The sequence below is a fragment of the Cygnus olor genome, chromosome 4 (assembly GCF_009769625.2).
Source record: "Cygnus olor isolate bCygOlo1 chromosome 4, bCygOlo1.pri.v2, whole genome shotgun sequence".
Lineage (NCBI taxonomy): Eukaryota > Metazoa > Chordata > Aves > Anseriformes > Anatidae > Cygnus > Cygnus olor.
Window position 1 is genome coordinate 2,398,257 of NC_049172.1, and position 23,071 is coordinate 2,421,327.

General features: G+C 40.3%; 1 protein-coding gene across 3 annotated transcripts in view; it reads left to right on the forward strand.

The window, feature by feature from the left end:
- The window catches only part of ARSJ (arylsulfatase family member J), a 56,873-nt gene that overhangs the window by 29,637 nt on the left and 4,165 nt on the right, over window positions 1–23,071 (forward strand). For 2 of the 3 annotated variants that reach the window (XM_040554655.1, XM_040554654.1), the window contains exon 3: window positions 11,027–15,042. In XM_040554655.1, coding sequence (XP_040410589.1) covers window positions 11,027–12,428 — 1,402 coding nt within the window. In that variant the 3' untranslated portion in view covers window positions 12,429–15,042. Of the gene's footprint in view, window positions 1–11,026; window positions 16,367–20,708; window positions 21,549–23,071 lie in introns of those variants that run through there. The other variant, XR_005819197.1, reaches the window with a different exon arrangement.

Consider the following 23,071-nt stretch of genomic DNA (forward strand, 5'->3'; position numbering starts at 1 on the left):
GTTGTCAATCAGGAGCTTTTCATCTGGGACCCAGGTTGATAAAATACTTCAGTATCTTAACACATTATTTCTTAGAGAACTGCACATGCTGCCTTCAATACCAGCCATTGTCTTAAGCAAAAATGGACTTGCATGTTGTGGTCAGCTCTAAAAAATGGATTTTAATGCAATATTTCTCAAGTGAATCAGAAAGTAGGAAAGAAAGTCCAGTAGCAGTGACAAGAGTCTGAATTGCATGAGGAGGTAGGATCTGGTTCAGTAGCCAGCAATACATGGCAGTGCGTGTAGGTAACTACCAGTAATCATTTTAAATAAGTAGATGCTTGTAAGTGCTGTGTTTTAACAAATCCCGTTAATTTTAGCATCAGGGTGATGCTCCTTCGCATCCTTCCATCGAATCTCAGAGTGGCTTGGGTTGGAAGCGACCTTAAGGTTCATCTAGTTCCAGTCCCACTGCCATAGGCATGCTTTCCACTGAAGACTAAAAAGCCCATTTTGAAAGTCAGCGATTGTCCCGCTGCTGCATTGTACAAGGTTCACGGTACCATCCCTGCTTAAAGAGATGAGAAACACAAAAGACTAAGAAACTAACATGAGAGTGTCAGGAGAACAGAAGAATTAGAATTCATTTGCAATGCTCAGGCTAAAAACTAGGCAGAACCCAGAAGAAGGCATGTGTCTCTTGGCTCCCGGCCCTCTCTTGCAAGTCAAGGTTATTCCTTTCGCTAATGATTCAGTGCCCCTGCTGTTGCCAGTGAATGTCACTACAGCGAACTATCTATGTTGTTGAAGAGTCAAAATGCATTTTTGTTCAATCCAGATAAAACTGTACTTCATGCCGTCAGGGCTGTAGCTTTTCTTGGGAAATGAGTTCAGTTCTAGCAGAAGTTCTGGCATGGCATGAAATGATTGCTGGCGTGCATCTGTCCCAGGATACCTGCAGAGACAACATCAGATGGCATCTCTATCTTGCTGACAAGAATGTGGCTGGTGTTAAAGATCTTGAATGGGAGGTGTCTGGGTGGGCACTGCAGGATGTGTAAAACTTAATGTTCCTTAAGTGGAATAAGTGGATTGCACGCTCCTTTTTTTAAATTTTTTAATGTCCAGTTTTGGATAACAATTTATCATTTCCTAATGTATTCAGCAGTATTAATTACAAATGTTTAGAAATGTGTAGTTAAGCCTTAGATATAAATGCTCAGCTCTATCACATTGCTCTAGGTGGATATCCTGCTGTGTTGAATGCTGTGATATGTGGGAGGTGAAGGAAAAGATTACCATTTTCTTTTGATGCAAACGTACATGTTTTGTGATAATGTTATATGATAGGCTGCATTAGGCAGAACACAAGATAGTAAAGTTGGGATGACACAAGCAGTCATCTAAGAGTATTTCTTAATCAGCATTCACAATGAATATGCAATAGAAAAGGGGTTTCATTCATTAATTCAGGGACTCATTTTGATATCTTGATGACACTGAGCAAAAAAAAAAAATTCAATTGAAATTAATGAAACTGATCTTTCTGTTTAAGTAGCTACGTATTGATACAGGGGGCTAGAATCTGATCTTTATTTCCCATAATAGGTGCCTTGAGACATTTCATAGAGCAGGATAAGAATATTCTAAATACTAAAAAGACATTGTGGCATTACTGCTTGATTAGTATACTCTCAATAATAATTCATCTCTAATTTAAAGTCTTAAAGACTAATCTAAGGTTTTGGAAGAAACTTAATGGCCTATGTTGTACTGAAGCTCAATAAAGCAATGAAACTGTGACATTCTCCAATGTCACGCTCAGAAATGGCAAGTTTATGTAGTTGTTCAATGGTTAATAGAAACGGTATTTCCACGCAGATTGGATATAGTTTGAAGGTATGTAAAGTACTTGAGATGTCTCTGAATCTTTGAAAATAATCCTGATTTTTGCAGTGTCATAATGTCCTTTAATTATAGAGCAATTATTTCTCTCAAATGCTATCATATAAAAATGATATGGTCACTATTAAGCTCTGTTTTATATCTTGTCATTTTGTTCTCAGTCATACTTTCTATCAATTCAAGGTCATTTTACAGCACTTAGATTGATATAGACTCTAAGGGATATATGAATAATAAGGACAATATTAGTTCAGAAATAGTAAAAAATGCTCAAAATGTGTACTTTAATTATCTTTAAGAAAATAACTGGCTGCTACCTTAAGTAACGCTGTCAATATGCCATTTTTATCAAACAGTGGTTCTTATGAAAGGCGAGTATATAATGGATACCTTTCATGTTCCTTAGGTGCATTCACCGAATAAATTCTTCTTATAAAAAGATGAACTAATTTTCCTGAACTGTCACAGAATTGTAAGTTTCAACCTTGACATTTTTAGCTTAAAAATATTTCACACAGGTACGTGGTAATTATTTTTGTTCTAGTCGTGGAAAGAGGCCTACGATATTATCAATTAATGTATTCTTTTAGGCAGAATGCTTCAAGGAGACACTGAAATGCTGAAAATTACCCTACCTGCAGGAATGACTAGTCCAGGATATTAATAGTATCCATGATGGCATTGTCTCAGAAGCACAGTGGTGAACATGCAGGTTAAAATAAAGGCCACTTCACATGCTCAGGAGGATGGGGACTGTAGCCCAGACCAGCCTTTTCCAGCTGCTGTGTGCCATGTCCCTGTTCTGACATGCTGGTCTTGCTCCAGCCTCATGCCGTGCTTGCAACAAGCTCTGGAGACCATTTTATTTAAGTACCCGAGGGGGGGATTCCTCTGCCCTCCAGTTTATGGCTTTTAGACTCCATTTATGTCATATTTCTCTGCTTTCCCTCCTGGAAAAATGGCTGGAGCAAGTCTGAGGATTTCGTCTTAGACTCCCTTCATACTTGCTTGCCTTAACTTCAGAGAAATACGCGGGGACAGCCTGTTTATGTGAATTTCTGTTCTCGTGAGAGCAGGTCCAGTGTGCTCCAGGACTCAAAACATTGCGTTTCTTCCCCGTGTAACGTGCTGGTTAGCTGTAAAATCCAAAAGGGTCTATTTTTGCTAAGAGCCCAGAATTTGGTGGAAATGTCTGGATTTGTGGCTGGCATGCAAAGCATTTAGTCAGATTGTTTTCTTTTCATGTCACTTACATGTAGACATGAAACCAAGAGCGTTGAGTATGCTATCACACATTTTTTCCTTTTCTCTAAATGAATAACGTTCAGTGATAAAGTTGGAAACATTGTGCTCTGTTTCCACAGCTGCAGCAGGCGCCGAGCAAAGAAAACAATAGCTGCACACACACATATGCATTCCAGCTGCTTCTTACTCCCACATTCTCCTTTATCCTTTTTGTCCTCCCATTCGAACAGATAAATTGTCTCAATGACAGGAAAGGTTAGTAGCGGATATGCTGCGAGTTTAATAATGTTTTGTAAAAAATAGGAATTAGTGTATGAAAATACTAATTACATGGGGTGATTTCAAGTTGAAGCTTCTGCTTGAGTTTCATTATACCCTTTTTATTTTTTCCCTGCACAAAATGCCCCTTCCAAGCAGGGAGAGTAACCCCAAGGAAATGCAGAAAGGTCTCTGTTTCTTTTCTCTCCCGGCTTAGTTCTGTAGTCAGCTGTTTTTCCCTTAGCATCCCTGGAGACAATAGTTTCTTTCCTGCTGTTCCCAAGCTCTGCCCCGTTCCTGGGGTGACAGTTGCGTCAGCAGGAGGTGGGGAAGATGAAGAAGCCAGTGCATATCCTTGAGATGCACAATTGGTCGGAGCAGAGAGCCACAAAGAGCACAATTTTCGGGCTTGATTCCCTAGCTTTCGAGCAGCAGGGTCAGCTGCTGTCCTGGGGCCCCAAGGAGCTCACTCCGAGCCCCTCTGATTCTTGCTCTCGATAAATGTTTATTTTTGTTAATGTAGCTCTGGGTGGCATTTCTAGGTGCTGGACGATAAAAATATGTTCACAGTGTAAGCGGTATAGTTGTGTAAGGACATTATTCAGATGACCGAATGCCAGGGCTTGCGTGAGCTCAGAATTTCCAGATGATGCTGAGGTGGAGTTAATGCATCAGGTTCCAAATGCCATTTGGTTAAACAACCTGTATGTAGGTCCCTGAAAAAAGGTAACTGGAGGGAGCAAAAACTGTAAAATCATTAGTCCATGAATAAATCAATAGTTTTATTTTTATTTTTCATACATTTGATGGAAAAGCCCTAGCTGGTTTTTGTTTTGTTTTGTTTTGTTTTGTTTTGTTTTGTTTTTAAAAAAAAGAAGCTTGAAAGTAGAGCAAGATTCAGAATCTTTCAAGTGAAATATTTGCAGTAACCCTGCCAGAGTGATAAAAAAGTAAATAATTTCAGTTAGACTCTTTATGTAAACACTTGGTTTAGAAGTGGATATTTTTCTGCTCTGATCTATAAGCACAAAAATTCAAGGAATACAGCTGAATATGAAATGAACGTGTGCATATGTCTGCGTGTGAAAACTTTGGTTTTGTATTCTGTGGGCCAATACAGTGGAAGTCTGCAAGCGTCTAGATTTTGCATTTGCATCTCTGATCCCTCTACATTCATAGCCCTCTACCCTCAGAGAAATTCTAAAAATCTTGAAGCTATAAGCTAGAAGGTAAAAATGGTTAAATGGCAGATAGATGCATTTATGCAGATGTTTACTTTGGAAAATGGACGGTCTTTGCCTCCCTCAAATTTCTAGAAAATTAAACAGCATTGGCAGGCTCTGGGCACGGTACTCAGCATGTAGCTTGCTGCCACAGAGCTCCTCTGAACCCTCCAACCATAACTCATCGTCCTAGTGAAGAACTGTCTCCATACTCTAGAAGTAAGTCTTTGTTCCTACTTCCGCCATAAAGTCACACGCCCACCATCTCAGAACAGTAACCCTTTAGCTATCCTACCATTTCCCTGTATCAATACAAGTAATTAATACCAAATTCAAGCTCCTGGGAAGATACTGTGGATATGCAGAATGTCTTAGCCACACTTGTAAGCAGATAGAAAATAGGCAACATAAGCCACCACATCCTTTCTATCCTTAATTTGTATTGTTCATCACAACGGTACATTTTATGACAGATCATGTTCTCAGATATAAGGCATTTCCTTCACTCCTTAGTGTTGTTCACAGTTTTAAGCAGGACAAAATGCTGCATGGCTGATTTGTGAGTTATTTCCATACCATACATATAGCATCACTCATGTTCATGGCACAAACTTTGATTGCTTACTTTGGTCCTGTTTCAGCCAACTACCTGACTGAAATCACACTCAGATTTAAACTCTACGTTGAACTGAAGCCTTAGCTGTAGCTTTACTTTGGAAGCAAGTATCCAGAACCTTCTGCATAAAATCCCGCACTTTTTCCTGCGCTGCTGCAGTAGCTGCTGTTATTGAAAGACAAACTAACTTCTATGGTACAGGCTCAAGGGTCCTCAAGATTGTTTCTGAGAAGACTGTCTTGCATGAAAACCAAAGCTTTTATGCTAGCATTTACAAAAGGTATAACATGGATTAGGACACATGGTCCATCAGTACTGAAGAGAGGGAGGATGTGACTGACAGATTTTAGTTAACCTGGTCTCATCTAACACAGATATTCAAACTTGCTACCATGAAAAATGCTGAGATGCCTGCTGCCTGCTTTTTCTCTCATGAGAGCATGATAAGTGGAAATCAGCAAAGGCAAGACTTGTTGCCCACCTCCAGGTTAGGAAAAGACTGGAAATAGAAATCATGAAAATTTAGAAACCATTTTGTTTATAACTAATTATACTTAATACCAAATGAGAAAGAAGCACTGTGGCTACCGGCTATGGCTTTCATCTTCGTCAATCTGAAGGGACTATGAAGTGCTACTGACGACTTTGCAGCAATTTGTGGCAGGCTGTTATAGGTTTATTTGCATCTCATTTAAATCAGCTTAGCTCTTTCTCTCTGCTCCGGTATCTCCTGTATCAACCTGCCCCTTTTCCAACTTTGCTCTCTGGTTTAACTCTCAAAAACCTGAGCGGGTTCAACATAAACAATTTTTTTTTTTTAATGGCAAATATTTTTGATGCAAAGTCATATTTTTGTGTGGTTCTTTCATGTTGGTCTGTGTCTGGTCAGGAACTGTGCACATCTCTGCCATGCAAGGAAATGCATAAAGATCAATAATTAATTAATTAACGTAGCATGCATACCTCAGCACTATCCCTCTCCCTTTTTTAAAAAAAAAATCTTTTCTAAATCCTAGCCTAGAATTTCTTATTTTAAAAATTGATAAAATTTGTTCAACATTTCCCGAGATATGCAAGCATACTAAAAATACATTTCCCACATGTTGTAACTAGAATTGTGCTAGCAAAAGTTCCTGAAATTAGCGACTTCACACTGTGCTTTGTCAATCTTCAGTGAGCCTTAAAAGAATCTCGGTTTGAAGACAATTAATCCAGTATTTTAAAATTATGAAAGCTTCAAATTAATGGTTTTGTGCATGCACATTACAAGATTAGAAACATCTGAGCTTCTTTCTCAGAGGAGAACCCACCCTGAAGTTAAGGGGAAAGTATTGAATAGAAAACTCCTTAGGGAGATGTCTTTAAGGAAAACTAGTTTGGCTTACGCATGTTTAAGACTGCATAAGCACCATGGGGATGAGGCATGCCAGGAGAATCTTTTTCCTATACTGACTTTAGGTCTTGCTTGCTGCTTCGGGGAGTAGTAGTGAAAATGTGCAAAGATCAGTGTCATTGATCCGCTTCTTCAGTTTGCTCTTCAGATGAGAACTGGGAAAGTAATTTAGCTTTACGAAGGACATCGGAAGTGGGAAATTAGGTCTCCAAACGTTAACGTGTTCCTCAAGCTCAGGTCAAATTGACTTTAGTGTCTCCATGGTGATTTGCATCCACAAAGACTCTGACACCCGAATACCCAGTTAACCTTTAACAACTTAGTGGCCAGTGCACCTTGAGACTGGGGGTAGGAGTAACGTCAAAACCTCTGGCCGAGCTTTGTGTCCTTGTAGGCTGAAACAGGAAGGGAAATCATGTTGAAAAACAACATTGAACTGAGGATGGAGGATTTATTTGTTCATTTATTTATTTTAAGAAACCTCCAAAATATTTCTTTCGGCATCCAAGAGCCAAAAGGACCCATGAAGTCACCGTAACACTCTCTCTGGGAATCCGTTGCTTTAAAGTTTCCACTACAAACAAGTAAACAGAGCGGTGTAACATTCAGCTAGCAAAAAGCAGCTGCCTTAACTGGAACAGTTAAAACAGTGTTTTTCCTGTAAACAGCTTCCACACTAATAAAATAGAAACGAGAGGACAAAATGTGCATTGAAGAGCCATCTAATAGAGACAGCCATAATCTAGATCCTGGAGGTGTAAGGAGAAAGGGAGAACAGTATATGTGCATCAGGTATTCACAAGCCCTGAACACCTATCCTTTATACAGAATACTCACATCCTTTTACCTATAAAGGTATATGGACAGTAAATACTGTCCATGAAGGTCAAAGTCTGAAAAGCTATACAATTGGATTCGTTGGTCTGTCAGCATTTGTTTATAGTGACCTGCTTACTAGTGTTGTAATTGCAGTGATGAGCTCCAGACAATTCATTATCAGAATTTGCTTTCTGCATTTGGGATTAAATCTGTATTCTGAAGAATTAGCTGGTTTGGGGTGGAAAGCCACGGAATCTCTAAAACGTATTTCACAGCAATTTGGTGGCAGTTGGTGAGCTCATACTTTCATCTTCTCAGAGAACTCCCCCCAAATCAACATCTGCCTCTTATTTCCTTTATGTTTTGCTGTGATCATTTTTTTCTCTTACATAGTCTAAATACAGTTTAAAGCAGTAATGTTGAGAGACTTTCCTGTTGCTATTAATGCCATTTACTTCCATACAATCACAGTCTTTTGCTCAGATTGCTTTGTTTTCCCATGAAACATCTGTAAGTCCTTTGAAAATAAAATACTTTCACTGAAAAAAGTAATATCAGCACATCATGGATCAATTACGAAGGCATGTGGCACAGAAAAGTAAGCAAATCCTGGCCATTTTTGTGATAGGGAAGAATATCCTGATAATTACAGGTTGCTATTTCTTTGAAACATTTCTGCAGTTGGAATATTTTGGCTTAAAATTGATTATTTTGCAGATCCCTTTTTACATGTGTGAATATACATATACAATCTATATGTATGAGTGCATGTATGTATGTTCAGGAGCATAGCTATGCCATAAATAGCAGCCACATACACATGTGGGAAACATACCAAAGGCACACGAAATCAGACAGAACAGAATTTGAGCAGGGCTGTGTATGTGTGTTGTAGCCAGCATATTGAACGACTTACTGAAGGGACTGCTGCAACAAGATGCACTGCTGTATTTCAGGTATTTTACTGAGAAGAATATGTATAAACTGATGCTAATCCGTAATATTTTTTGGTTCAGTATTGGTCAGATTGCCAGTGTAGGAATTTACTGCTTGGATACATAATTGAAAAGCCTTAGCTGGGGAATCCACGTGTGGGTTATGAATTCTTTACGAGAATTAACTTTGTATGAATACCCTATTTGCTGTGTAAGCTTGGTCAAGAGGCAGCTTGGTCTGCAACGTGTTGTTCTGTTGTCCATTCCCTCCAAGTTCAGCTTCTGCATCGAGGAGGATGGAGGGGTCTCCATTACCTCAATATCACTGCAGAGAAAATTCCGACTTCCAGCAAAATTAGTTCAACTGGATAGAAACTGCCCTACAGGGACTGGGTGCTGATCTCAAGACAGAAAAGGCTGTCAAGGTTCAGGAAGGCAGGAGCTATTCACTAGAACAGCAGGCTGCGAGCAAGGACTTTTTCAGTCAGATCAGATCAGGGGAATTTACAGAAGGAGTGTGACAAGGCAGGGGGAAAGACAAGGGGAAGGAAATTAAATGTCTTCTGAGCACAGTCCCCTGAAGACTCTCAAAGGAGTGAACTGAATTGTGGGGCACTGCCACTAGTCAGTGTGGTTTCCTTATTGTAATTTACCTGTTCTAAAGAGTAATGTTATACTTGAATCGTGGGAAAGATGTGGGTATTTGTGTGTGCGTGATATTTCTTTTATGAAAGCAAAGAGTAGAGCTCAGAAACCCATAATTTTGGGAGTACACTGTAACTACTGCAGTCTCTCCTGTGTCAGCACCAGCCCTTGAGTTCTGGGACAATTGGATGGTGGGGCTTCAGATCCCCAAACTGGCCACAGATAGAAACAACGCCCTGAAAAAGTGCCAGGGAGACAAAGGGAAGCAATGCTGCAATGTACAGAGTACAGGCTAGCTTAAAGCAGGAGTGCAGCACCCAGAGCTTCTGCGATTAATTAGTTAGACTGGAACTTCTGGGTCTGTGAAAATAAAGTGCAAGAATAAAATGGAAGTTACACAATTATTACAGATTGGCAGGCATTAAAGACATCTATGTTGCCTACTAAGATTTTGTCCAGGAAGACATTGTAGGAAAGCAGACTTTAAGTTATTTATGGACAGGCAGAGCCTGATGTTTTTAATTTTCTAGATAGCTCAGGAGGCCAGTCAGATTGGCAATACAAGCAAAATGTGTCAGGAAGTCCCAACTACAAAATAATAAAAAAGTATTTTTGAGGAAGATTCCCAGTAATGAGGCACCTAGCCGTTCGACTCATGGCTGAGAATTTAGTCTGTTCTACACTCAGGGAGAAGCCTTCTTTGGTTTACAATGTGCTGTTACATTGGATTTTTAGTGACAAAGTGGTATAAACTGATTTGTGCTTGATTTTTGATACTTGCTACTGCCCATGCTGAATTCATTTTCTAATCATATGGATGCAATATGTATTCTTTACACATAGACTGTACTGCAGGATTTATTATCCTATCCTTTAAATATACTGCTGTTGCATGTTCAAAGTCCAGTGTATTTACATGCTGCAGATATGTTTACCACTAGCAAATTAGGAGGTGTTGTAAAAATTGTATATATCCACATAATTTCCTATAATCATTATGAAATGGTGACATGAGAAAGCTTTCTGTTGGGAAAAATGGTACCTCAAAAAATGGTACCTCAAAATATATCCTGTTTATATATTTTGACTAATTCAGTTCACGAAGGGGAACGTTTCAGAGACATGTTAGTTAGGCAGAGACAGAAAATGAGTTCTGAGCAAAATTATGCTTTCTTTTGAATGGTCATGAACGTCTTTCAATGCACATGCACCTTTAGTTTTGGCTAGAGTGCTTGCCCTACACACATACTTAGGCCTCTCACTCAGGAGGTAAATGCCTGCGCATGGGACTGTAGGTGTTCCACACTCCATGGGAGCAGAGCCAGGCCCCGTAACGTACATGCTGACGGCTGGCTCCGTTGTTATATTAGTAATATCTCTGCTAAGTCATAGCCCATATGCGTTTTGCATGATGGATGATCAGAAATCAGATCATCAGGGTCTCAGTGCTGCGCATGCTGTGAGGGCTGGTCCCAAGTCAGGGCTGCGCTACTTGTTCGTGCCCAGAAGAAGTCATGCAATCATTCTGCTTTCTAGGTTTTGTATTATGCATAAGGAATACTGGAAATGTCGGTGAGTTTGACTGCTAGCTTTAAAATAGTAATGCCTAACTAATGGCTCGCAGGCAGCACGTTGCATCTGAGATCCCCTGACATTGCTCACGCTACAAGGAAAATAAAGTGCTAAAAATGAGGCCAGAAGGGAGGGGAGTATGTGATGCTGCTGTGTCATGTTACTCCTTCGGTATTGTTGCCCAGTGGCCAGAGAAGGAGGGGAGCTACTCTTTGTGGAGTAGAACAGATGCCGTTCTCCTGTTTCGACAGATTTAACAGTACAGCCTTGTGAGTTTTTGATAGATGCACTTTGAAATATTTCAAATGAAAGTTGCTTCATGTTCAGGAGTTTTTTTCTGTTAGTTACGCGTATGGGTGTCCATGGGTAAGAGCCTGAGAGTTTCCTTTTTCCCTCTGCCTGATGCATGTGTCTGTCTCCTGCCTGCCTGCAGGTACCAAATACACACCGGCCTTCAGCACTCCATCATCCGGCCAACGCAGCCCAACTGCTTGCCTCTGGATAACGTCACGCTACCTCAGAAGCTGAAGGAGGTTGGTTATTCAACGCACATGGTTGGCAAGTGGCACCTGGGGTTTTATCGCAGAGAATGCATGCCCACACAGAGAGGATTTGACACGTTCTTTGGCTCGCTCTTAGGCAGTGGTGACTATTACACTCACTTCAAATGTGACAGCCCTGGGATATGTGGCTATGACCTGTACGAGAATGATAATGCAGCTTGGGATCATGACAATGGCATCTACTCAACGCAGATGTACACACAAAAAGTACAACAAATCTTGGCGTCTCATAATCCCAGGAAACCTATATTCTTATATATTGCTTACCAAGCTGTTCATTCGCCTCTTCAGGCACCAGGCAAGTATTTTGAGCATTATCGATCAATAAATAACATAAACAGGAGAAGATATGCTGCAATGCTAGCTTGTTTGGATGAAGCCATAAACAATGTAACCCTTGCTTTAAAGAAGTATGGTTACTATGACAATAGCATTATCATATATTCCTCAGATAATGGTGGGCAGCCAATGGCGGGAGGAAGTAACTGGCCTCTGCGAGGGAGCAAAGGGACCTACTGGGAAGGAGGCATCCGTGCTGTTGGCTTTGTCCATAGCCCCCTTCTGAAAAACAAAGGGTCCGTGTGTAAGGAGCTGGTGCACATCACAGACTGGTTCCCCACTTTGATCACGCTGGCAGAAGGACAGATCGATGAAGACATCCAGCTGGATGGCTATGATATATGGGAAACCATTAGTGAAGGCAGACGTTCTCCACGGGTAGACATCTTACACAACATCGACCCAATTTACACCAAAGCCAAAAACGGGTCCTGGGCAGCTGGCTATGGGATCTGGAACACCGCGATTCAGTCCGCCATCCGAGTGAATCACTGGAAACTACTGACAGGAAATCCTGGATATAGCGACTGGGTACCTCCACAGGCCTTCAGTAATGTGGGCCCCAACCGCTGGCATAACGAACGCGTCTCTTGGTCAGCTGGCAAAACTGTGTGGCTTTTCAACATAACTGCTGATCCATATGAACGGGTGGACCTCTCTGCACGATATCCAGATGTAGTGAAGCAGTTGTTGCGGAGGCTTTCACAGTTTAATAAGACTGCAGTTCCCGTTCGATACCCACCTAAGGACCCTCGGAGTAACCCAAAGCTGAATGGAGGAGTCTGGGGTCCATGGTTTAAGGAGGACGAAAAGAAAAAGAAGTCAGATAAAAGTAAAAGTGCGAACAAGCAGAAGAAGAATAAGAACAAGAAAAAAGCAAATCGGAAAAAAGGGCAATCATTACATTGCCGTTCACGTCTTGCTGGTGGATAGACTCAAGCACATGGTCTTTTGCCAAGTCTAAGTCAGTTTGGCCCAACTTTCTTGAACTTCTCACAGAGTATCCAGAAATGCCAGCTCTGCACTATGGATGGAAGCTGTCATCTTTTCATTTGTTCTCAAATTTCACCAGCACAAGATACCTTGACACTGTGCCTTGAGTATGTATGAACATCCACACGACAAACTTTCTCCTCTACAGGAAGAGTGGTGCTCACCCATCACAGCTACATTCCAGATAACAACACAGATAACTTCAGAAATCCCATTTTTGATGGACAAATGGTGGTTCCTTGCATAAATTAGTCGGAACTTTTGGAGACTAGGGAGAGGTTAAAATGGCAGATGATTTCAAACCGACCGATGATTCATAGGGAGAAAGGAAAAACAAAACTTGAGAACCTCTGTAGGTCAGAGAGTGTTAGTCACCAACCTATGACATTTTTTGGTACAGCACAGCAAAAACATGAAGCCATCCGAATAACTTTGGGGGGGGGGGGGGTTGGGGAGAGGAGCCTGATGGGAGGAAAGCTGCTTTAAATTAGACTGTGTCTGTCATAGATAAACCAGAAATACTTTTTAAATTCCCGAAATGTGCTAAGCTCACCCCATTTGTAGTAAAACCAGAAGGCTGTTATTCAGCACACATGAGCAGCTAGCACATGCTGTGTATAATTTATTATAGGCATAGGCAAAAGCACCAAAAAAATCACCAAAGTGAATGTAATATTTAAACACTTTAAGATAGCTATACTACAGTACATAAAAGACGTAATTTATTTTACAGCACAATACTTTTTTGTCTTCCATTGCAACTTTAATTAGTGGGTGATGCAAGGTAGCCCTCTGGGTGCTAGGGTTGTTTGTTTGTTTGTTTCCTTTGATTTTTAATTTTATTTTCACTCTATCATTCAGAGTTTTATTTAACAGATCCACATCCTCAGAGTACTGTAAAACAAGAAAATACTGTAGACACTGCTAGGATGAGAAAGGAGAATGATTCAGGTACATCATTTCATTATGTATTTGCCTCCAATTACTTTGAATGTAACAAAGTGATTATTTGATTAAGTAGTCACGTGAATATTGTTCAGTTTCTGTACAGAAGCTAGGCCATCTTTATGTTTTTGGGGAGAATTCTACTTTAAACTTCTTATTTATATATCTATTAAAATAGTTTATTTTTATGGCATTCAGAAAAGTAGTCTGTCTTTTTTTTTTTTTTTTGCATTGAAGATAGCAATTCTGTTCTTGTTTATTTTAAATTAATTCAATAAGCTTTTTTATTATTATTGTTGCTGCAGGGCTGATTTTGTGACATTTCCCTTCTGAAACAGCATTTTTCCTTCTACTATGTATATAATTAGAGGCCTTGTTCACCTTTAGTCTTTCCCAAGGTATCTGCGTGGATGGTTAATGGATATACCAATTTCATATTCTTGATAATCTGTGATAATTGATACAATACATAGGCACATTCAAGTTTCAAGATGAATTACATTAAATAAATTTGATGATTCATTTGCTAACTAGCTAGAACATAGTTTGGTAAATTTAAAATAATCATGCTTCCCAACTATATCTCATTTGAATCAGGAATCACATTTATATAGATTGATTATGGTTGAAAAATTAAAACATTTCTAAAATAATTGCACACTAAAATCTAAATCATGTCCAACACTCAAAAAAAAACCAACAGACTTTTTTGAAAAGAAACTAACTGCAGACATTACCAAAAACTGGTAAACTGCAAATTTGCAGCTACTAAGCAGAATAAAGCTGTCATTTGCAAACACTTAGAAACAAGTTAGTCAGATTTTAGAGTTACTTTTATAGTGAATACACTCAGAAGGTAATAAGAATGGGCTTCTTGAGTAGTTACCTGTAAATAATCGTAAAAGGATAATGTGTATCTGCAGAAGTGTTTAATATTGTCACTACTCTTTTTCATACTGTGTGGTCGTAAGAAGAATAATTAATTTTCTGAGAAGTCTGTCTAGCTTTACTTGAGATCCAGAATATTCAATGAGTGAGCAGGAACTCAACTGTTCTCTAATTTGTCACTTCTTTTAAATGTACCATTAATGTCTTTAAAAGAAATGATAAAAACATCCTGAGATACTATATTCCAAAGTGGCACGTATAAAATACATGTCTTTGAGAGAAAACTTTCTTTTTTTTTTTTTTTTTTGTCTTTGAAAAAAGACTAAGACTTTAACAAGTAGTCTGGATCAGTTATCAGTGCACAAATGTATATACCAGTTGGACAAATGTAGAGACACTTTTTATGATGTACCTTTCTAGTTTGGGAAAGAATCTACGTTTCCGTAATAAACATTAGCAGAGAAGTCAAGGAAGCAGGAACTGGTTTTGAAACAGTATGCTGTCCGGTTTACATTTTAACATACAAGTCACTATGTTTATGTTTGAAATATGCCTGTGTTGAACACTGAGTTCAGAGTCAGAAAGAAATAGTAACGTTTCTGACTTTCTGAGGTCATTTGGAAAGGGATGAAATTAGATGTGTAAGCTAAATTATATATAAAAAAGGACTAAGATATTTTGATATATTTTGGCATAATAGAAATAAAGGCATTGTAATGAAGTGTTGTGCTCACAGAATCTATGATCACCTTTTTCCATGAAATGTTTCATGGTTCTTTTATTGGTCTGAAGCAACCGGAGGGCATTATTCTCTGACAATGTTTTATTCTGTAAAAATTTCGTGTGTGTTTTTTGTTGTGTTGTTGTTGTTGTTGTTGTTTGTTTGTTTGTTTGCTTGTTTTTTTCCCCTCAGGCAAAATGTGAGTCCTTGAAAGCAATCAGTGCAAAGCAGAACAGTGGATCAGTGTCACAGTCTTGCATGACTATATATTAAATATATGTGCCACAAGTGTAAGTGTTTGTAGAGCACACAGTGGGAGTACATTTTCTAAGGCTGCAGTGGCTGTCAGTTAGGTTGATTCCCTTAAAATCAATTCTCTGATCTGGTATAGGGCAATGGTTGGATTTACAGTGGGATAGAAAATATGTACAGTAGGGAAGCCTTCCTGAATCTTTTGCTGAAAAGATCCTGATGTGAAAATACCACATTCCCATTTTCCTGTCTACTTTCACTCATTAGTTCTCTTTGCACTCCAGCAGTACAATGGTCTTGAGTTTTTGGTGATACTACAGAGCTCTCAAACCCAGCTTTCTGTTTGCAGAGTAGTTCATTCACCCACAGCAGTATTTCACAGGCTATTTACACTTCAGGATGTGTTACTGTCCAATCCCTGGGAAGGCAGGACAGGTACCTCATAAGAAGGTCTGAGTTCAAAGAAGGCCACCAGACTTACTGAAACCACAGGCCTATACTCTGAATATATATACTTATAACCGTCAGTCCTCCTAATTGCTGAACAGATATACTGAGGCATTTAACCATTTGCTCAGGATGATTTATTGTGCAAGGTATCTTGAAAACAACCTGATATTTGGTGTAAGTCACAGTAGCTGGTCTCTCTACCCATGTTTTGAAGAGATCTAGAAAAAGTCTTGGGGGGAAGGGGGGGAGGAAGGACAGGGAAGATCTTTTATTATTTTTAAATTGTCTTGACCCTTCTATTTAACAATTGCTATTATGGATACAAGAAAAAGGCAGCACTGAAAGTAGCTCTCTGTTCTGATCTTAGTGACAGTTACACCTTTGGAAGGACCCACCTGAGCAGGGAGACAATACTACTTGCTTTTCCATGTGTTGTTGAAAGCTGTGATCCTGGATGATCATTTCTACACCAAAGCAGCCTGAAGAGTGAGAAGCTTAACTGCAGGGCAGAGAGGAAGAAAGAAAAACTTGAAACAAAACAAAACAGAAGAACGAAAGCCTTTCCTTGTGATCCGTGCACCCTGAACATAGTATATCATGCCAAATTTCTTTTTAAAGTCCCGTAAGCGTGAAAAATATTTGTGTTATCCTTGTCAGGATTTCTCAATCTTATTCTAAAGCTCTTTGAAATATTTTTCAAATGCTTAAATAATTTTAATTATTAATATAAGCTTAAATAAGTTTCCAAGAAAAGGCAGAGAATGCACATTCCCACAAAAAAAAGAGCATAAGATTTAATTTAGCAGTTAGCTAACACAAGCTTCAGTGCAGTGTTCCATTTCTGTTCAGCAAAGTACTCAATAAAGTACATCATTTCATTTCTGAGGAACGTATTTCAAGGTCTTGATGAAGTGAAGGAGTCATGTAAAAGACAGGTCAGTGTGAAAAGAGAAAAATGTTCCCTTTCTCTGAATTATGCTTGTTTTTGCCTCTGCCAAACAAGTTAATAGTAGATACAAATGTAGTTTAGAGCATGAAAGAAGATCGAATTAAGTGCCTAGATTTGGAGTTGCAGCAAAGGTATATTCCACAATGCAGTTACGAGCTATTTCGTAAATTCCATGTGTTTGAATTATAATCAGAGCAATGTTGCTAAGGTTTAGCTTGTGACCACAGTAGAATAACTGATTAATGACTGTTAATTGTGAGTTTCCAAAATGAGAATAGGGTCCTGAAATGTCATACCAACACAGCTTGAGAAATATGTTTTTAAAATTCCTAATAAACATCAGTCTCAGTAAAAGTCAAGTATTTAATCACCTAAAATTACTGCAGGCCGTGATGTTTGTTGACATTCCCAAGATTTGCCTAAAAAAATCACTTTTGAGAGTTACTTGACAAGGCCACAATTATTCCTCTTTTAAATGCAGCTTTGCTTCTGCTAATTAAGGTTATCTACCACAGAACTGCATGCAAGAGAAAATCAAAGGGCCCTAAAAGTAGGAAAAGTATCTAGCATGCAGTTTGGAAAAGGACATAACTAGTATCAGAATATAGTATTTGCCGAAATCCAATGCAATAGAGTAATTCATTCATTTTAGATAACAAAGATGTGTTTTTATTTTCTAAGGTGGTTAGAGAAGAAGGGAAAACATGGCCCTGTGAGAAAATGAAGATACCTAGCTGTGACTAGTATGGTACATAGAATGAAGAAATTGCAAGTTGTTTAAAAGGATCATTCTGGGAGGGTAAACTGAATGTCATTATAGAAACACTTAATCTATCATCATCCATTCATATGTGTGTGTATGTGTGTGTGCGTGTTTTCCTAAAACAAACAACTTTCAGAGCTCTGAGTACTGGCAAAACTTTAAGGCCAAGGGTGTAACTAGTGATCTCGTATCTTTGGGCAACCTTCTTAAGTACTTCCGTGACAGCATACCTTTTCTTATTGATGGGTTCCAGTTTTATTTCGGTTTTCATTAGCAGATTTCATTACATTTTATCAATTTGGATGGATTGAATAGAATTAGTTTTGATAAAGAGAATATTGGAGCTTTTTTGTTGGTACGGTTTGTCCTTACCAGATTTCTTAGGCTGTCAAGTAATCACTAAGCAATCTCTTACCCAGACTGATTTCTAGTATACTCAAATAATTGATCTCTTATTATTATGTGGGTAGCTACTGAGGATTTGAAAATTACATTTACATCATCTCCATTCTGTTCTGGTAGCAGAGGAAGTTATCCCTCACAGGCATGGGGATAAAATAAATGTAAACCTCCAAAAAGAAGGGTTTGCAGGGGTATGGAAGGAGCACACAGCCCCAGCCTTCAGCATCATGACTTCAGCAACACACAGCCTTACAGCTGCTCTCTTTGACATTTTTCTCTCTGTGATTTCTTTGAGATTTTAACTGCCTCTAGATTTTTTGTGTTCCCTTTGAAAAGGAAAAGGCTAAATGATTAATTTTGCTTTCAACATCAGATGTGAAAGTCAGCCTGGCACCCTCCTGTGTCAAACGGCAGCACAGGAAGAACAAGAAGCGCCTGGTTTGCATCAGCTCCCTCAGTTCTTCTGTGAAGGAGGAACATGCCATGCTGCTTCCACTCCCACCACTCTCCTCAGCCTCAGGTCATGCTACCGAGTCATTAACATTAAAGTCATTAAGCTTTTTAGTGTGTGAGTATGCCAAGCTCCAATAATTATCCCCAGATAACAAGCAAGTCTAAATGAAGCAATGATTGCTGGTCAGTCTTTAAGCACTGCCTCCTAAAAGCACAAGATCAGGTGATTCCAAAATACCGGAAGTCAGGCAGGCGGGGCAGAAGGTCAGCCTGGCTGACCAGGGAACTTCTACTGGAGCTTCGGCGAAAAAAGAAAGTGTACTGCTGCTGGAAGAAGGGTCAGGCGACAAGGAAGGAATATAGGGATGTTGTTCGTGTTTGTAGGGAGAAAATTCGCGGGGCCAAAGCCCAACTAGAGTTGAAGCTGGCCATGTCTGTGGGAGACAATAAAAAAGGTTTTTTTAGATATGTTAACAGAAAAAGGAGAACCAAGGAAAACATAGGTCCGCTACTAGATGGGGGGGGTCTCCTCACAGACAATGACATAGGCAAAGCAGAGACGTTTAATGCCTTCTTCACCTCTGTCTTCAATGCCAGTGATGGACTTCGGGACCCTGGGTGCTCTGAGCTGGAGGACCATGACGGTGGGAATGACAGACTCCCTACCGACCATGAACGTGTGCGGGATTTGCTGCTCCACCTGGATCCATACAAGTCCATGGGTCCGGATGGGATCCATCCCAGGGTGCTTAAAGAGCTGGCTGATGTCATCGCGGGACCTCTCTTAATTATTTTTCAACGATCTTGGGAATCTGGAGAGGTCCTGGTAGACTGGAAGCTGGCAAATGTTGTGCCAATTTTCAAGAAGGGTAAGAAAGAAGACCCTAGCAATTACAGGCCTGTCAGTCTCACGTCAGTGCCTGGTAAAATTATGGAGAAGATGATTCTTGAAGTTATTGAGGCACACCTGGGGGACAATGCAGTCACTGGTCCCAGCCAACATGGGTTCATGAGGGGTAGGTTCTGCCTAACAAATTTGATTTCTTTTTATGATAAGATCACCCATCTAGTCGATCAAGGGAAACCAGCTGATGTGATCTTTTTGGACTTCAGCAAGGCTTTTGACATGGTTTCCCATAGGATCCTACTGGACAAAATGTCCAGCATACAACTTAATAAAACCATGAACCATGCTCATACGATGGGTGAGCAATTGGCTGATGGGCAGGGCTCAAAGGGTTGTGGTAAATGGGGCCACATCTGGCTGGTGGATGGTCACTAGTGGGGTCCCTCAAGGCTCCATTTTAGGGCCAGTCCTCTTCAATGTCTTTATAAATGATTTAGATGTAGGACTAGAAGGTGTTTTGAGCAAATTTGCCGACGACACCAAACTTGGAGGAGTTGTTGACTTGGATGAGGGTGGAAAGGCCTTGCAGAGAGATCTGGACAGATTGGAGAGCTGGGCGATCACCAACCACATGAAGTTTAACAAAAGCAAGTGCCGGGTCCTGCACCTGGGATGGGGCAACCCTGGCTATACGTACAGACTGGGCGACGAGACGCTGGAGAGCAGCCCCGCAGAGAGGGATCTGGGGGTTGTGGTTGACAGCAAGTTGAATATGAGCCAGCAGTGTGCCCTGGCAGCCAGGAGGGCCAACCATATCCTGGGATGCATCAAGCACGGCATCGCTAGTCGGTCGAGGGAAGTGATTGTCCCACTCTACTCTGCGCTGGTGCGGCCTCACCTCGAGTACTGTGTGCAGTTCTGGGCACCACAGTACAAAAAGGACATTAAACTGTTGGAGAGTGTCCAGAGGAGGGCAATGAAGATGGTGAAGGGCCTAGAGGGGAAGACATATGAGGAGCAGCTGAGGGCACTGGGCCTGTTCAGCCTGGAGAAGAGGAGGCTGAGGGGGGACCTCATTGCAGTCTACAGCTTCCTCACGAGGGGGAGTGGAGAGGCAGGGGACCTGTTCTCCGTTATCACCAGTGACAGGACCCGTGGGAACGGTGTCAAGCTGAGGTGGGGGAAGTTTATGCTGGACGTCAGGAAGAGGTTCTTCACCGAGATGGTGGTTGCACACTGGAACAGGCTCCCCAGGGACGTAGTCACTGCACCAAGCCTGTCTGAATTTAAGAAGAGATTGGACTGTGCACTTAGTCACATGGTCTAAATTTTTGGGCAGACCTGTGCGGTGCCAAGAGTTGACTTGATGATCCTTATGGGTCCCTTCCAACTCGGGATATTCTATGATTCTGTGATTCTATGATTCTATGATTCTATAAGCAGTAGATGTTCTGGTTCCTGTACTTTCTTTCCAATCACTTTCTTCTACATGCTGACTAAACTTGTGGGATGGTTACATCAAAATCAATGGAAGATTTTCTCTATTGCAGATCCGACTGGATGAGATCCCACTGACATCTGTTTCCTTCTCCTCCATGCCTACAAAGACCAGCATGAGGACTTGTACTTGAAGACAGTCCTTAAAGTCCAGATAAAATCATGTCTTTCTCAGATATGTCATGGCTGTTCCTCAGAAGTACTCAGGCTTATATGGTAGACTTATTAAATACAGCGTCTTGCTAAAGACACAAGCATGCTGGGTAGCCATTTCCTATACTTTAATTCCCATTTCATTACTCAAACCTAGTAAATTCTGTTTAACTAGAAGATAACGGTTACTTGGCTAAACTTCAAAAAAAACATCCAGTTCTGACTTAAAGCAGAAAAACATGACTAATCTATTAATTCCCATTGTAAATCTCTTGGAATATTTAATATCCGAGTTAAAAATATGTATACCTTCTTCCTAATTTCATTTTTTTGTCTGGCTACAGATTCCTGCCTTTTGATGCCTTTATCCCCAAGACTAAGTAGTCCTTTGGCACCTGGTGTTTTATTATTGTACATCTGTATTCCAATCTTTTTTTTTTTTTTTAAAGCTGAACAGATGGGGTCCTTAGAGACTACGCATTGTGTAGCACTTTCTCCAGTTCCTGAATAGAAACCGAGGCTTTTTTTACACAGCTTGTCCAGTTTTTCAGTAGGCTAGGAAAAATGTGGACATCAGAAGTGGATACAGTATTCCAGTATTAATTTCATTCAAGTGATATGAAGGAAGAAATACCACCTCCTCAGAAGTAAGGAGTACTCCTCTGCCTCTGACAAAGTACATGTCCTCTGTGACTCTCAAACTGATTTGACGGTTGTCACCACCCCAGCCATTCTTCCTGGTACACCTTCATTTCTCGTTACATACATTCTGTGCTTCAGTCCAGGGGTTTCAGTAAAACACATTTTGTTGAAGAAGCTGAATTTATCAAGTAATCCGCAGCACTTTGTGGTTGCCCTATCCCCCTTGTTGTATACCAACCATTCTACCAGCCTTCGTGTCACCTGCAAATCTTGTCTGCAGTCGCCTTGCATGGGCTGGACCCAATACAGCTTCCTATGAAAGCATCACTCTTCTCCTTCTAATGATGATTTCTCACTGTCTGCTACTTTGGAGGCCTACCAGGTAGCCATTGCTAGTGCAGTTTGGTGTATGCTCTGCACCATCTAACTTATTTTAACCTGTTGATTGCTTGGTTCAAATAGCAAAATAGTTTGGCATCTAGGAATTTGGAAAGCCCAAATCTTCTGTGATGGACGGTAGCAGCAATGTTCAAACTCTGCCCTGCAGGCAGCACTGAGCCTAGAGCATCCCCTGCTGCTTCAGTCTTGGGATGGCACTCCCAGCCTGCCCGGAACGGGCTGCATGCTTGGTGTTTACTTTTCTCGTTCACCGTGAGGCAATCTCGTACTCATTAGGTGTTGTTTATTCTTACGCTGAAAAAATTAAAAGCCTGTTTGAAACTGTTCTGAAAAAAGGGATTGTGATGTTTTCTCCCAATTTCATTCTTTTTTTCAACTTCTGTAGCTGTTTTCTAAAAGCCCACTGTGCAAAACAGAAGGTGAAACTGTATTAAATAAAGAGGATATAAAATAAGCTCTCTCTTTATATTTTATATCCCAGAGTACCCTACCAGCAGCCATGCCTGTAATTCAGGAAAGATATGGAGACCCTACTCTAAGGAGTAAATTTTCAGAAATTACTTTTTCGCATTTCATGATTCTATGAAATGGGGTACTCACTGTTTAACTCACACTTATTTAGATCAGATATATTATATTTACTCAGATATACCCTTCAGGGTAACATGCATAATGAATGTTTTAACAGTTGTGTTCTCCAAACTGAATGTGTTGAAGATAATGTAGGTGAGTAATCAATGCAACAAAATAGCTACTTCCCATCACTGTGGACATATATTTGTTCTGATTTTCCTGATCCTGACTATGATGTGCTGGTTTATCATTGCTGGATAGTGAAACTTGCTTCATCTCACTGAAACACTACTGTGATACGCATACCTAGTTATTTCTTCCACTGTTTTCCTTCACTGTGTGTATTCTTGGTTTTGAGCAGTTTCTGTATGTTTACTAAATCTGCCCTCGTCATTTGCAGTGGTGGGCATTATTTTTGTCCCTGTTTCACATACAGAAAATGAGACATAGGTTGTTTCAAGGTGACAGAGGAAGTCATTGGCAAGGTCTGGCAAAAGCCCAGATGTCCTGAATTGGAGCCTAATGTTTAAACCATAAGGTCAGCATTCCTCACACACTTTATCAGGTGTGCTCTGCTGGAATTTTGTAGCAGCAGTAGTTAAATCAGAGTGCAGCAGTACCATGGTAGCCTCTTGATTGCCTAAGTAAG